Source organism: Crocuta crocuta, unplaced genomic scaffold (genome assembly GCF_008692635.1).
Source record: "Crocuta crocuta isolate KB4526 unplaced genomic scaffold, BGI_CrCroc_1.0 scaffold124, whole genome shotgun sequence".
NCBI lineage: Eukaryota > Metazoa > Chordata > Mammalia > Carnivora > Hyaenidae > Crocuta > Crocuta crocuta.
Genome location: NW_027551573.1, coordinates 8,475,156 through 8,491,250, shown reverse-complemented (window position 1 = coordinate 8,491,250; position 16,095 = coordinate 8,475,156). Strand labels below are relative to the sequence as shown.

Below are 16,095 nucleotides of genomic sequence, written 5' to 3'. Positions count from 1 at the left end.
TACAAAGATTTGATGACGTTTTGGTGATTACAGAGATAAAATGTTGAGTATGCAATTAAGTTTGCAGATTACCTTCAAATATTTTTTAAAAATCTAGAGATTAGCTTGTTTACAGATTTTCCTAACAGTATAACAAAAAGCCTAAAGAACACCTACTGAGTGGCAAATGCTCAGAGTTGGGGTTATAGAAAATTCGTACTTTTTTTGTGTCATGCATTAGGGTATTGTTTGAATACTTAAAAACAAATATTTACTGTACTTCCAAGGCATCTACATTCCAAAATAAAAAGTTGAAAAAAAAAAAAAAAGAAACACTTTTGCTACCAGAAGGCTGAAAAGAGCATCATTTTTCAAGTCATATAAACTAAAACAAAAGTAAAATCAACAACTATCACCGAAATTAAATCGTCATATCTGCATTATGTTTTCCTATAATTTTGCTATTTTATCTGGGAACGCCTAAAGACCAACACACTTACTGAAAGAATACTTCACTTTACCTTTTAGCTACTGAAGACGTTCCATATTGTCTTCTGCGATACCTGGCCACCAGCGACATCTTAAGTCCTAGAAGAATAAATTGCTTTTCTTTAGGAATAAATTAGAAAACCATCTGCACAGCATCAACAGCACTGTGAAACTTTTACGAGCAGCCATGCATGCCTCTAACCCCCACCCGCACCCCATCATACTAAGTGTCAAGCAAACACAACAATGCAGACCAGCTAACCACAACCCTGAGATACCCTCCCAACTCTATTTCTCTGCTAAAGAAAATGTCTAAGTCAACACAACTCTAGAGACGATGCAGGAAGGAAGCACTGGCGGAGAGCCTCATGGGTTGGGAGAAAGGGAAAGAGGTTAAGTGATGAGGGAAACAAAGGCAAGAGAAATGTAGCTCAAATTAAATCTCCTTACAGCTCGAAGCCCACTGACACCTGAAACAGGCAGAGCGTGACCTTGCTGCCATGCAACTCATGGCTGCCTTACTTCCTTGAGGTTTTTGTTTTATTAAAAACTAAAAGTAACCCTACCTTAACAGTAGCTAACCTTATCTTAACAGTACCCTAAAGGTCCCGAAAGGCTTCCTTTCAAATTTCTTAGAGACTTATACTCTCCCTAAGCTCCACTAACTCAAAAGTATACACTCAGTCACTCCTCACAAGCCCAGAGCAGCTCTTTCTGCCCACGGGTCCCATCCCCGTGCTTTAATAAAACCACCTTTTTGCACCAAAGATGTCTCAAGAATTCTTTGTTGGCTGTTTGCTCAAGAACTCCATCAGTTAAGTATGAACTAAAACTCACAGTAACTCATAGTGGCAACGTGTGATGAAACAAACAAACATGAGTTTTATTTCACTGATTTCAGTTCCACTTTGGTGTTTCATCTTCCTTTAGAACCATGTGCTGCTTGGTAAGGAGATGTGGCAAAGCCAAAACACGTCATCCAAGGCCAGATTTGGGGCCAGCAAGGATGGTTTCCTTTTCCTTAGTGATTTGTGCATTTGTCTATCTCCAAAAAAAGGTCTACGACTAAAAGGGAGAACCAATAAAGTATTAAAATAAGGAGGAAAAAGCACCAAAATAAGGAATTTTTCCACTATTTTAAGTGATAATTCACACACCATAAAATTCCCCCTTTTTTTTTTTTTTTTGAGAAAGAGCTCGCGTGCACACGTATGAGCAAGGGAAGTGCAGAGGGAGAGAGAGAATCTCATAAGCAGGGTCCATGCTGGGCGCACGGGGCTCCATCTCACAGGTCTCCATCGCGCATGATCGTTCAGATCATGAATTGGGCTGAAAGCAAGAGGTGGATGCTTAACACACTGAGACACCTACATGCCCCTAAAATTCACCCATATAAAGGTAAATTTTAGGGGCACCTAGGTGGCTCAGTCAGTTAAGTGTCTGATTTCAGCTCAGGTCACGATCTCATAGTTCATGGGTTCAAGCCCTGCTTTGGGATCTGTGCTGACAGCTCAGAGCCTAGAGCCTGCTTCAGACTCCGTGTCTCCCTCTCCTTCTGCCCTTCTCCAACTCATGCCCTCTTTCTCTCTCTCAAAAATAAACATTAAAGGGGCGCCTGGGTGGCTCCGTCGGTTAAGCATCCAACTTCGGCTCAGGTCATGATCTCGCGGTTCGTGGGTTTGAGCCCCACGTTGGGCTCTGTGCTGACAGCTCAGAGCCTGGAGTCTGTCTTCGGATTCTGTGATTCCCTCTCTCTTTGAACCTCCCTTGCTCACGCTGTCTCTCTCTCTCTCTCAGAAATAAATAAAACATTAAAAAAACATTTTAAAAAGTTTAAAAAATTTTTGTAAATAAATGTAAATGTTATGGTATGTATATTTTAGAACATTCACAAAGTTGGGCAACCATCACCACTTATATAATTCCAGAACATCTTCATCACCAGCACCCTCCCCCAATTTCCAATAGTAGTTACTCTCTATGCTCCCCTCCTCCTAGCCTCTGGCAATCACTAACGTACTTTCAGTCTCTTTGGAATTGTGTATCAGATATTTTATACAAATGGAATGTCCTCTTTTGTTTCATTGAGCATACTTTGGTATGCTGTGGGACGCTTCAGTATTTGTTCCTTTTTATGGGTGAATAATATTCCAGTATATGGATATACCAGATGTTCATTCATTCCCCAGCTGATGGTCATTTGAGTTGTTTCCACTTTGGGGCTATTATGAACAATGCTGCTATGAACATTAGTGTAACCATTTGGGTGAACGTGTACTCAGTTCTCTCCGATATACACCTAGGAGTGGAAATGCTGAATGGTATGGTAATTACGTTTAACCTTCTGAGGAGCAGCCAGAGTGCCACATAGGCTACACCATTTTAAGTTTTCAGCAGCAACACAGGAGGGTTTCAATTTCTCTCCAACCTTGCCAACACTTCCCGTGACTCTTAAGCAGCAGTCCTCAAATTGGGTACATGGACCTGGGGATAGGAAGACTTTCTGTGGGGGATCATGAACTTGAGCATGATGGATACTTTGAAGACAATTTCAGGCCCTCTGCTTCCATATGAGCTCTTTCCCATGTACACTTGATCTAACAGGCTGAGGAAAGGCCTGTGACCTTCCTCCCCTCTCTTGCTCAATCACCCTATCATACTGCACAAAAGAGGGACCAGTTACTCACCACCCAGAATCTCCTTTGATCCAGTGCATCACCCCAGTGTGAAAACCTTAGCATGAGATTAAGGTAAATGGAGAAGGCAGGACAATACAAAGAATTTCAACAAGAGACACTAAAGGGAACAGAGCCTTATTTCATCTATTCCCCAGCACGGCTCTAAGTATTGCCCATCCTAGAAGAGTGGAATGTTGGAGAGCCTGGGTGGCTGTTGGTTAAGCATCTTTGGCTCAGATCATGATCTCACAGTTCTGGGTTCAAGCCCCGTGTCGGGCTCTGTTCTGACAGCTTGGAGCCTGGAGCTGCTTCGGATTCTGTCTCTCTCTCTCTCCTCTCTCTCCCTCTCTGCCCCTCCTCTGTTTGCACTTGGTCTCTCAAAAATAAATAAATAAATAGTAAAAAATCATGAAAAAAAAGAGTGTAATGTTCAACATAGGGATGGACACTAAAAATTTTGATTACCCCATAAGCGTCACAGACCTAAATGAAAAGAGGCAAAAGTATAAAACTGTTGGAAGAAAACATAGGGGTAAATATTCACAACCCTGGGTTAGAGAAAGATTCTTAGATATGGCACTAAAAACACAAGCATAAAAAAGTTAGGGGCACCTGGCTAGCTCAGTTGGTAGAGCATGTGACTCCTGATCTCAGGGTTGTGAGTTCAAACCTCACATTGGGTATGGAGTCTACTTCAGTTTTTTTAATTTTTCTTTTTTTTGGTTAATATTTACATCAAGTTAGCATATGGTACAACAATGATTTCATGAGTAGATTCCTTAATGCCCCCTACCCATTTAGCCCATCCCCCCCACACCCTCCAGTAACCCTGTTTGTTCTCTACATTTAAGAGTCTCTTATGTTTTGTCCCCCTCCCTGTTTTCATAGTGTTTTTCTTTCCTTATGTTCATCTGTTTTGTATCTTAAAGTCCTGATATGAGTGATGTCATATGATATTTGTCTTTCTCCGACTAACTTCGTTTAGCATAATACCCTCTAGTTTCATCCACGTAGTTGCAAATGACAGGATTTCATTCTTTTTGATTGTCGAGTAATATGGGGTCTACTTTAAAAAAAATTGATAAGGTGGATTCTATCAAAATTGTCAAATTTTGTGCTTAAAAACACACCACTAAAAACATATTTGCAAATCTCATATCTGATAAGCGTGCCTGGTTGGCTCAGTCAGTTAATTGTCTGACTTTGGCTCAGGTCATGATCTCAACGTTTGTGAGCTTGAGCCCCGCACTGGGCTATCTGCTGTCAGCAAAGAGCCTACGTTAGATCCTCTGTCTCCCTCTCTCTCTGCCCCTCCCCTGTTCTCTCTCTAAGAAACAAAACATAAAAAAAAATTTTTTAAAGAAAATCTTATCTCTAATAAAGAACTTGCATTCAGTACATACAAGGAAGTCTTACAATTCAATAATAAAAAGAAAAATAACCCAATTTTAAAATGGACAAAGGATCTGAGTAGACATTTCTTCAAAGATGTACGCATGGCACAAAGCACATGAAAAGTGCTCAACATCATCGGTCATAAGGAAAGTGCAAATCAAAACCACAATGATATCACACCCGTAAGGGCCACTATCAAAACACACAGAAAATAATACGTGTTGGTGAAGGTATGGAGAATCAGAACCCTTGCGCACTGCTGGAGGGCGTGTAAAATGGTGTAGCCCCTGTAAAAAACAAAACGTCAGTTCCCCAAAAGATTAAAAATAGAATTACCAGATCATTCAGTAATTCCGCTTCTGGGTATAGCCCGAAATGAACTGAAAGCAAGGTCTCAAGAGATATTTGTACACTCGTGTTCGCGGCAGCACAGTTACACACAAGAGCTACAAGGTGCAAACAACCCAAGGGCCCATCATGGAAGAATGAATAAACAAAATGTGGTATCTCCATTCAGTGCAATATTATCCAGCCTTAAAAAGGAAGGAGATTCTGACACGTGCTACAACAGGGATGAATCTTGAGGACGTTATGCTAGATGAAATAAGCCAGTCACAAAACAGCAAATACTGTATGATTCCACTTACATGGGGTATCCAGAGTAGTCAAATACATAGAAAAGGAAAGTAGAATGGTGGCTGCCGGAGGTTAGAAAGAGGGAGAATAGAAGATGAAAAAGTTCTTCTTGCACAAGTACCTTCTTGCACAAGAAGGTAAATATACATAATATCACTGAAGTGTACACTCAAAAATGGTTAAGATGGCAAATGTGTCAAGTATTTACTGGCATTTTAAAAAATTATAGTTGACACACAATGTTACACTAGTTTCAGTTATATTGTTTGTGTTTTTAAAGCACAGTGAGATAGCACTGCCCATTCAGCAGGATGGGGATAATCACAAGACAAGTGTTGGTGAGAAAACTGGAACCTTCATATATTGTTGGTAGGACTATAAAATGATACAGCCACTTTGGAAAGCAGTTTGGCAGGTTCTTAAAAAAGTTAAACATAAACAACAATTCAACCCATCTACCCAGGAAAAGTGAAACCTATGTCCACCCAAAAACTTGTGTCTGAATGTTCACAGGAGCATTATTCACAACAGCCAGAAGATGAAAACAATTCAAACGTCCATCAACTGGTGAACAAGAAAAGGTAAAAAAAAGTGATACACTCATACCATCAAATACTATTCAGTGGTAAAAAGGAATTAGGTACTGATATACACTACAAAATGGATGAATCTCAAAAGCAGTATGTTAGGGGCGCCCGGGTGGCTCAGTTGGTTAAGTGTCCAACTTTGGCTCAGGTCATGATATCTGGTTCGTGAGTTTGGGCCCACATGGGGCCCTGTGCTGACAGCTCAGAGCCGGGAGCCTGCTTCAGAGTCTGTCTCCCTCTCTCTGCCCCTCCCCCACTCATACTCAGTCTCTCTCTCCCTCAAGAATAAACATTAAAAAAAAAACTCAAAAAACCCGGTATGCTAAAGTGAAAGCCAGTCACAAAAGGCTAACGCCTTAATGGTGGTGGGGGTGGGGGATCATTCAGAGGAAACGACCACCGGCTGACCTCTGAGCAGATCCCAGCAATCTCCCTCCCCTACCTGTGGACCGTGCCTCCTGCTTGCCTGTCACACTCCCAGAGACTGACCTAAGGACAGGGCCTGGAGATAGCCACGTGGTACGGAGACCATCTGGCTGGTACACATTACTGAACGCAGGTTAAGACCTTGATGTAAATGTGGAAGACCTAGTGGGCGGGTGCGGAGATCTACCGGTGTGGAGGGCCACCCAAGACAAGCTATGTGTTATACCCGCCCCCCCAGCAAGTGGCAGCTTCCTCCTGACCTCTGCTGCTTCCGTTACACCCAGAGGCTCCCAACCAGCTGCCAAACCAACAATGATTGACTCCATTTATATGAAATATCCAGATAATGTAAATTCATAGAAACAGAAAGAGAACTGGTTACCTGGGGTGGCATGGGAAGCGACGGAAAATGGACGTGGGACATCTTTCTGGGGTCACAGAAATGCTCTAATATAATAATGCCATGGTAATGGTATTACGTAATTCGACTAAAAATCATTAAATTTAAAATGAATGTCACTTATATGACTCAAGAATCTATTTTTAAAAAACAAAGTTGGGGGGGTGCCTGAGTGGCTCATGGGTTAAGTGTCCGACTTCAGCTCAGGTGGTGATCTCACCATTCGTGAGTTCAAGCCCTGCAACAGGCTCTGCACTGACAGCTCAGAGCCTGGAGCCTGCTTCAGATTCTGTGTCTCCCTCTCTCTCTGCCCCTCCCCAGCTCATGGTCTGTCTCTCTCAAAAATGAATAAACAGGGGCAGGGGCGCCTTGGTGGTTCAGTTGGTTAAGCATCCACCTTCAGCTCAGGTCATGATCTCACGGTTTGTGGGTTTGAGCCCCACGTCAGGCTCTGTGCTGAGAGCGGAGCCTGAAGCCTGCTTTGGATTCTGCGTCTCCTTCTCTCTCTGCCCCTTCCCTGCTCATGCCCTGTCTCTCTAAAATAGACATTGGAAAAAAATTTTCTTTAATGAATAAGCATTCAAAAAAACTTTTGAAAAAAAGTAAAGTCAGGGGCACCTGGCTGGTTCAGTTGGGAGAGCACACAATCTTGATCTTGGGGTTCTAAGTTCAAGCCCCATGTTGGGTCTAGAAATTTTATTTACTTAAAAATAAATTCTTTATTATTATTAATAATAAAATAAAATAAAATAAAATAAAATAAAAAGTGAAGTCAGCCTTCTGGGTTGGGCAGTGAGGATCCTTGTGACCAGGTAGGTGCTCTGCCATCCAACTTCCATAACCTGAGTGGAATCTCCAACTCCTAGATTTTACTCAAAACAGGATTAAAACATGCATAGGAAAATCACAGGATAGGATGGTAATGATCTGCAACTCTTTAGAAGTATAATAAAAAAAAATACTTTAGTTGTCAATTTACAAACGTGTAAGGAAGACCTAAATTCTCCCACCCCAAGCTGGGGAGCAGGGTCACCCCGTAAGTCTGCGTGTCATGGGAACTGGCAAAATAAAACCTTATCCTAGAAGCCAGTGGTCACCCACCCAAACACAGGAGCAGGGTTCCAGTGCATTCTCAACACTTAACTAAGCACAGAACTAGAAAGCCAACATTGGGGGCACCTGAGGGGCTCAATCAGTTAAGCGTCCGACTTCAGCTCAGGTCATGATCTCACAGTTTGTGGGTTTGAGCCCCGCGTCGGGCTCTGTGCTGACAGCTCAGAGCCTGGAGCCTGCTTTGGATTCTGTGTCTCCCTCTCTCTCTGACCCTCCCCTGCTCATGCTGCCTCTCTCTCTCTCAGAAATAAATAAAACATTAAAAAAAATGAAAAAAATAAAAAAGAAAGAAAGCCAACATTGAATTGCCGCTCGCCTCCTGTCTGCTCTCACTCTCCGTTGGGGCAGAGCCACGACAGGAGGCATTTGCCTTGCAAAACAGGATGCAGCCTCATGGCTCTCACTGGTCCTGGCACTGGGGCAAAGCCGGAATACACAGATGACCAAAACAAAGAAACAAAACCCCAACACGTAAATTTCAGTTTCTAGCTTTTACGATTCAATTCCTTCAAGAGTTCTTATTTTTTTAAGTTTACATATTTAATCTCTACACCCAACGGGAGTCTCAAACTCAGGACCCGCAAGATCAAGAGTCACATATTCCTCCCACTGAGCCAGCCAGGCACCCTTCCTTCAAGAGTAATACTGACCTTAACTGATTTTTCCCAGACACTGAACTCCCAAGTAAGAGCCGACCCAGCCATCCTTGTTCAAATGCCTCTTTAAGGCAGAGGGCACACCCGTCCGGATCACCCCTGTACTCCCAGCCTAGCCAGCCCTGGCTTCCGGCTCCTCCAACCGGGGTGAGCAGATAAGAGCGCTGTCTTGCCCTCCTGGGAATTATTAATCAAACATTAAGCAGTCAAATAGGTTATCACCGATGCATAGTTACCACTGCGTGGTAACAGGCTGAGAAGCGGAGGCGCTTTGTAAATGTTGCAACGGGAAAATACATCTGCCCTAAACCTTTATCTACATTAACTCATTTAGGGTGGGTTCTATTATTGCCCCATTTGGGGGATGAGCAAATGGGGGCACAGAGTGGTAAGGTGACTCGCCCAGGGTCACACAGCTCGTCAATGGTCCGCCCAGATTCACACGCGGGTCTGCCCCTAGAAGCCTGGTGCGATCACCAAATCCGCTGCAAGGGTAAAGCGTGCAGGGAAGAAGGAACTGGAGCCACTGTACATGGCCAAGAGCTTTCTCCGGGAGGTAAAAGGAGGCCAGGAAGGGCAGATCCAGAGAGCCCGACCTGCTATGATGAAGACACGCCGAGGCGGGAAGGCCAGAGGATGGGCAGGCAGGAGGCAGGCGCTGCTGGTGCTTCCCGGTTCGTCGTAAAGCAATGCATCCGGCCCACCTGCCCACTTCGCGACTGGGGAAACTGAGGCCACCAAGGAGCCGGAACACAGGTTCTAAGGCACCAGCCCGCCCCGATCTTCCGGAGCTCCGCATCCAGGAGACGGCTGGGGCACAGGGGCTGCAGGGAGGCGGCGCAAGGCCTGCCGGCCCATGGCGGGCCGCTTACCTGGCCTGCTCCAGAAGTACTTCCACTGCTCCCTCAGAAATCCCCTCNTTCCAGGCTTCCAGCCTCTTCACTCCCACCTGGCCTTGCGCGCCAGCGGCTCCGCCCCCCGGAGCCCCGCCCCCTGCCCGCACGGCGCGCCCTGGGCAGCACAGGCGGCCCACAGCGCCCCCTGCAGGCAGGGAGGCGCAGGCCCACGCCCTGCCTTATTGACTGTTATTTTCTTCTTAGTAACTTTCTCTTCCCTTTGCTTTCCTGTCACTGGCCGTCCCCTCTCTCCCCCGCCTTTCCTTTGCCTTTCAGGTTTTCAATCACACCGTTGTTCCTTCCTTCATTCTTTTTTTTTTTAAGTTTATTTATTTTGAGAGAAAGAGGATGGGGGGTAGGGGCAGGGAAGGAGAGAGACCCTCAAGCAGGCTCCTCACAGTCAGCGCAGAGGCCAACACAGGGCTCCAACCCACGAACCATGAGATCATGACATAAGTCAAAGCCAAGAGTCAGGTGCTTAGCCAACTGAGCCACGCAGGCGCCCCTAGTCATTCTTACACTTAACAATTACGTGTGTGTCAGAAACTGCTCAAAACACTGGAGATAGGGGTGCCTGGGTGGCTCAGTAAGCTGAGCACCTGACTCGATCTAGGTCATGATCCCAGGGTGGTGGGATGGGGCTTCGTGATGGGCTCCGGGAACCTGCTTAAGAGTTTCTCTCCCTTTCCTTCTACCCTCACCTCAAAATAATAATAATAATAATAACAACAATAATAACAAAATAACACTGGAGACAAGGCAGAGAAGATAAAATTCTGTGTCCATTAGCTTACATTCTGGTAGAAGATGACAAAAAATGGCTTTCCAACTTTCTTACCCCCACCCACAGGTGCAACATGCTTTACATCACTTTCCAGTACCCCTACATACACACACACACACACACACAGCCCATAAACCTAACAATGAGGTTTCACAAAGCCATACTTGTAGATTTTCAGTTTCTAAAAAGACAACCAGAGTAGGCATGTGGGTGGCTCAGTAGGCTAAATATCCTTTGGCTCAGGCCACGATCTCATAGTTCATGAATTCAAGCCTCAATCTCTTCCTCTCTCTCTCTCTGCTCCCTGCCCCAAATAAATACATAAACTTAATAAGAAAGAAAAGACAACCAGAAAACTTGTGACCAAACAAAACTAACTTTGTTAGACTTGCTGCAGTAATGGAGAATGCTACCTTGACAGTCTTATTGGTGTCTCAGAATGGGCAGGCACGGAAAGGAAATGTATAGGGCTGGGGTCTGGGCTTGAGTAGTTCAAGAAGGTCTTTCAAGACAAGAATTGACTGCAAGTCCATGAGACCTAACAGGCAAGAAAGATGTTACAAAGCGGGGGGAAAGATTAAATTTTAGAAGGACATTTTTGTTTCCTTTAGTTTATTGGCTATCAATGATTGAGTTTAAAAAGCTATAGAATTTCTTCCTTAGTAATATAGCTTTAATGAAAAACACCCTCTTAATTTTAAAGACATGTTAAATACCATTTCCTTGATTTTTAGGGACTAAATAAATTATAAACTTGAATTGTTTTATTTTTTAAAGTTTATTTATTTTGAGAGAGAGAGAGAGAGCGAGCAAGCATGTGAGCATGTGAAAATGAGAGGGGCAGAGGGAGAGGGAGAGAGAATCCCAAGCAGGCTCCGCGCTGTCAGTGCAGAGCCCAACATGGGGCTCCAACTAATGAACCTTGAGATCATGACCTGAGCCGAAGTCGAATGCTTAACTGACTGAGCCACCCAGGTGCCCCTGAATTATTTTAAAAAAACAAGAATTGTTTGGGCAAATGTCTTGACATAAATCTTAGCATTAGTGAACACAGCAAAGCAAGGGTCTTAAGGCAAGTTTTAATACGTATACTGCTGTTTGATAAGTAACTTGATTTTCCAGATGAGCAATCTCGATGGGATTCTCAACATGAGAGCCCATCCTGCAAACTGTCCAGATGAATAGATTTGAATGAAGTCCCAAAACCAAATGCTTATTGGTTTATAACCTTATGTTACTGAGCACAGAATCATTTTCGCTGTATTCTACTGGCCAAAGCAATAGCACAGAGCACCCAGACTCAAGGAAAGGGAAACATACCCCGCCTCTTGATGTAAGGATTGGCAAAGAATGTGACCATCTTAAATCCTACACATTTGAGGGCACCTAGCTGCCTCAGTGGATAGAGCATGTGACTCTTGATCTTGGGGCTATGAATTCAAGCCCCATGTTGGGTGTAGGGATTACTTAAAAAATAAAATCTTTTTTAAAAAAATCCTCCACATTCGGATTCTTTGGAAAATATAGAGTTCCTTCTTCTGAGCTAAAGAAAGAAGAGGGATATGGTGCGCCTGGGCGGCTCAGTCAGTTAAGCATCTGACTTCGGCTCAGGTCATGATCTCGTGGTCTGTGAGTCTGAGCCCCGAGTCAGGCTCTGTGCTGACAGCTCGGAGCCTGGAGCCTGCTTCAGATTCTGTGTCTCCCTCTCTCTCTGCCCCTCCCCTGCTCATGCTTTATCTCTCTCTCTCTCTCAAAACTAAATAAAGATTTTTAAAATTAAAAAAAAAAAAAGAAGAGGGATATAGGAGAGGCAGGTCATATGGATTGGCTGACCGTTGCCAATTAAACTTTCCTTCTGGCATGGAAACCTAAAAATAACTTCCCTTGCATTGTCTAGTGCCAACTTTGGGTCTCAAGGTTGGGTCCCGTATCCCCAAACACATTTTTCTTTTCTGCAAACCACATCATAACATGAATTAGACTGGAATTCCTTAGGTCTATGACTATATTGACTTTCAAAATAGTTTTTGTCTCTGAAAAGGTGTTCTACCTGTTTGGGCTAGGGAATGGGGAATATTGGAAAGTGACCAGCTTGCAAAGCAAAATGGAAAAGTGCATAGTGATCAGTTTTTTCTAAAGATTGGACATTGAATGAGGCATTTATAACCAGCTATATCATAACTAGAAAAAACAATAAACCTAAAAAAAGGTTAACATAAAAGCAATTCTTTCCATCTTTACATTATAGTAAATCAGCAGAGAATGAAGAGCAGCCTGATTTGAATAAGCCAAAGAAGATTTGAAGAGCAAAACCAGAAAGGCAAAGTGAGATTTTGATTCAGAATTTTGCATGGAAAGTACTCTTCAGTTTATCTACTTGGTCTGATAGCCTTGGGGTAGCTATTTTTCTGCTCATACTGTTTGCTTCTAGGGGAATCTGAGAATCCTCAGATGGCCGTCCAATTGTCAAAGGGTAAGGAAAAGATAACAAAACATGGTAGATACATAAAGTGGAATATTATTCAGCCTTCAAAGGGAAGGACATTCTGACACATGCTACAACATGGATAAACCTTGAGGACATGATGCTCAGTAAAATCAGTCATTCACAAAAGGGCAAATACTATTTGATTCCACTAACAGTGGAACTTAAGTGGTACTTAAGAGTCAAAATCATGGAGATAGAACATAGAATGGTGGTCCCCAGAGGGGGAATTAGTGTTTAATGGGTACACTTTTAGTTTTGCAAGATGAAAAATGTTCTGAAGATAGATGATGCTGATGCTTACACAACATTGTGGATGTACTGAATGCACCAGAATTGTTATGTTTAAAAATAGTTAAAATAGAGGTGCCTGGGTGGCTCAGTCAGTTGAGCAACTGACTTCGGTTCAGGTCATGATCTCGCAGTTCATGGGCTTGGGCCCTTTGTCAGGCTCTGTGCTGACAGCTCAGAGCCTGGAGCCTGCTTCAGATTCTGTGTCTCCTCCTCTCTCTGCCCCTATCCCTTTCGTCCTGTCTCTCTCTCTCAATAAATAAAATAATAAATAATAAATAAATTTTTTAATGTCAAAATAGAAAATAAAGTTAAAGTAGTAAATTTTGTTATGTTTAGTTTACTATAATAAAAAATGCACTTAAAAAAGAATAAAGGGGGCACCTGGCTGGCTCAATTGGTTAAGCGTCTTACTTCAGCTCAAGTCATGATCTCATAAGTTTGAGCCCCATACCCAGCTATATGCTGACAGCACAGCACCTGCTTCAGATCCTATGTACCCCCCCTCCCTGCCCCTCCCTCTGTCCTCTTTCTCCCTCAAAAGTAAATAAACATTTTTTTAAAAAGGCAATAAAGGGACACCTGGGTGACTCAGCCAGTTAAGCATCTGACTCTTGATCTCAGCTCAGATCATGATCTCTCAATTCATGAGTTCAAGCCCCGCATCGGGCTCTGCACTGACAGCACAGAGCCTGCTTGGGATTCTCTCTCTTCCTCTTTCTCTGTCCCTCCCCCAATTGCTCACATGTGCACTCTCTCTCCCTCTCTCTCTCAAAATAAATAAGTATCTTCAAAAAGGCAATAAAACCCTAAAAAGTGTTTGAGTTTTTCCCTGACATCTTCAATGAATTCACCTCCCTTGCTTTTGTATCAGGATAAGAATCTAATCTATGTTCAAAGGAAATAGCCTCCAGAACAATCTTTTCAAACATTTGTGGCTTTACTAAACCCCTTTGGGCAACCTATGCAATTTGGCATCTTTTAGGTCATCTTCAGGGTTGTGAAAACTAATAAAGGGATATCTCACTAAAATAAAGCCAGGAGGCCAGAGGGGGAGCTCTCCTGCCATACCACGTGATGTCTGTTGGGCCGGCTGAGAGGTAGGGCAGAGACGCCACAGAATGGCAGACTTCTTGAGATGGCTGACCTTCCCGCCATTTCTTAGGATGGCTGACCTTCCCGCCAATACATCGGTGACCATTACGACTTTGGAGGGAAACAGAAACTTAGGCAAGAAACCGAAACCTCCCGCCCGGGACTTTCCAGTCAAGAGACCGCCCCTGTTATCTGGACTTTCCCACCCCCACCAACAGGTTATAAAACCCCTCACCACCCAACCCGGGCGCGACTTCCCCAAGTCGCGGGAACCTCGCCCAAGGGTGCATGCAATAAAACTCCTCCTGCGAAACATCTTGCCTTGGAGTCTTTTTTACTCACTTAAAAAATCTTCCATTTGGTGCCGAAACCCGGGAGGAGACTGAGCTCCCACTTCGGTGAGGAAGCTCTCTCCTCTCCATATCTGGACCACGAACTGCCCCTCCGAGCGCCGTTCTCAAGACTGCGGTGAGTGTCCCTAGCCCCCAGCCCTCTCCGGGGTACCCTGTCCTAATCGCGGCCGCGTCAGGGCGAGTCCCCCTCCGGCTACCAGGTAGCCTCCAGAGCTCCAAAGAATCGGGAGACATCCCCATTCTGCTGCAGCTACCCCTCTCTTCCTCCATCTGCAGTCCAGCACACGGACGAGGGGACGCTTTCCTCCGTGATCTGAACTGGCGGGCGAGGCGGCTATGGGAACCTCCCAGTCCAAAACTGATCCAAAAACGCCCTTGGGTTGCCTTCTGGCCAATCTCAAAACCTCAGAGTTGGACCAGGACGTGCGCAGGCGGCGCCTTATACATTACTGTACTGTTGCCTGGCCTCAGTATCGATTGGGCAACCAGTCACAATGGCCTCCCGAAGGCACATTTGACTACCAAACTCTCATGGACCTTGATAACCTCTGTAGACGCCATGGCAAATGGTCTGAGTTTCCTTACGTCCAAGTCTTTTGGACCCTGCGCTCTCGTCCTTCACTCTGCTCCCGCTGCTCTACGTCTCAGGTTCTTCTTGCCCGCACTCCCCCTCCGACCCTCTCACCTACACTCCCTAAAGATCCAGAAGTCTCTAGGGGCTTCTGGGTGGCTTAGTCTGGGTGGCTTGGTCGGTTAAGCGTCCGACTTTCGCTTAGGTCATGATCTCGCGGTTCGTGGGTTCGAGCCCCGCGTCGGGCTCTGTGCTGACTGCCAGCTCAGAGCCTGGAGCCTGTTTCAGAGTCTGTGACTCCCTCTCTCTCTCCTAGAAATAAATAAAACATTTAAAAAAATTTAAAAAAAAAAGATCCAGAACCCTCTATACTCTCCCCCCTTTCCGAACCTCCTGAAAACTTGTCTGGCCCTCCTGTGAGGGCCCCTCTTTTGCTCCCGCCAACGCCATACCGGCCTCCCATCCCCCAGCCTCCCGTACCTCTCGTACAACCCTCTGACCGACTCCAACCCCGGCCCTACCTACCCCCACCGCTCCTGAAGCTCCTCAGCCGCAGATGGCGGTAGAACCTGCCCCCGGGGAGGCCCCCCCTCTCATCCCTTCCTATCTCTGCCCGCACCCAGTCCCCACGACCTCTCTGCAGACCTGGTCCGCCAGCTGCGAGAGGTCGCGGGGGCAGAGGGGGTTGTTCGGGTCCACGCGCCCTTCTCCCTCCAAGACCTTTCCCAAGTAGAGAAGAGCCTGGGTTCCTTTCCCGCCAACCCAGGTAACTTCATCAAAGAGTTTCCATACCTGGCCCAGGTCTGTGACCTAACCTGGCACGACCTCCACGTCGTCCAGACCACCACTCTCACTACTGAGGAGAGGGAACGCCTTCGGGCTGCGGCCCGAGAACATGCTGGTCAGGTCCATCTCACTGACGCCCCTGTGCGTGTCGGCGCTCGGGCGGTCCCAGCCATAGAACCCGGATGGGACTCTCAGAACCGGCAAGATGGCCGCCGGCGCCGCGACCGCAAGGTTCGACGCCTCATTGCCGGCATGTGCGCAGCCTCTAAAAAGGCAGTGAATTATGATAAAACCAGAGAAATCATGCAGGCCCCTGACGAAAACCCGGCCATGTTCCGCAACCGGTTAACTGAGGCTCTAACTCAATATACTCACCTCGATCCGGCCTCACTGGCCGGGACGAGTGTCCTGACTACCCACTTTATCTCCCAGTCGGCGCCGGACATTAAAAAAAAAAAAAAAAAAAAAAAAAAAA

General features: G+C 45.3%; 1 protein-coding gene and 1 non-coding gene across 9 annotated transcripts in view; one reads left to right on the top strand and one right to left on the bottom strand.

The window, feature by feature from the left end:
* LOC144221019 (uncharacterized) overlaps nt 1–9,319 on the bottom strand; it is a 62,161-nt gene extending 52,842 nt beyond the window's left edge. For 7 of the 8 annotated variants that reach the window (XM_077751403.1, XM_077751401.1, XM_077751402.1 and 4 more), the window contains exons 1-2: nt 9,232–9,319; nt 501–567 (exon numbers count right to left, since the gene is read on the bottom strand). In XM_077751403.1, the coding sequence (XP_077607529.1) occupies nt 501–559 (59 nt within the window). In that variant the 5' untranslated portion in view covers nt 560–567; nt 9,232–9,319. Of the gene's footprint in view, nt 1–500; nt 568–8,955; nt 9,182–9,231 lie in introns of those variants that run through there. The other variant, XM_077751397.1, reaches the window with a different exon arrangement.
* TRNAR-CCU (transfer RNA arginine (anticodon CCU)) lies at nt 3,757–3,829 on the top strand. Its single transcript has one exon. It is a non-coding gene; the product is annotated as a tRNA-Arg (tRNA).
* Nucleotides 9,320–16,095: the final 6,776 nt, after the last annotated feature.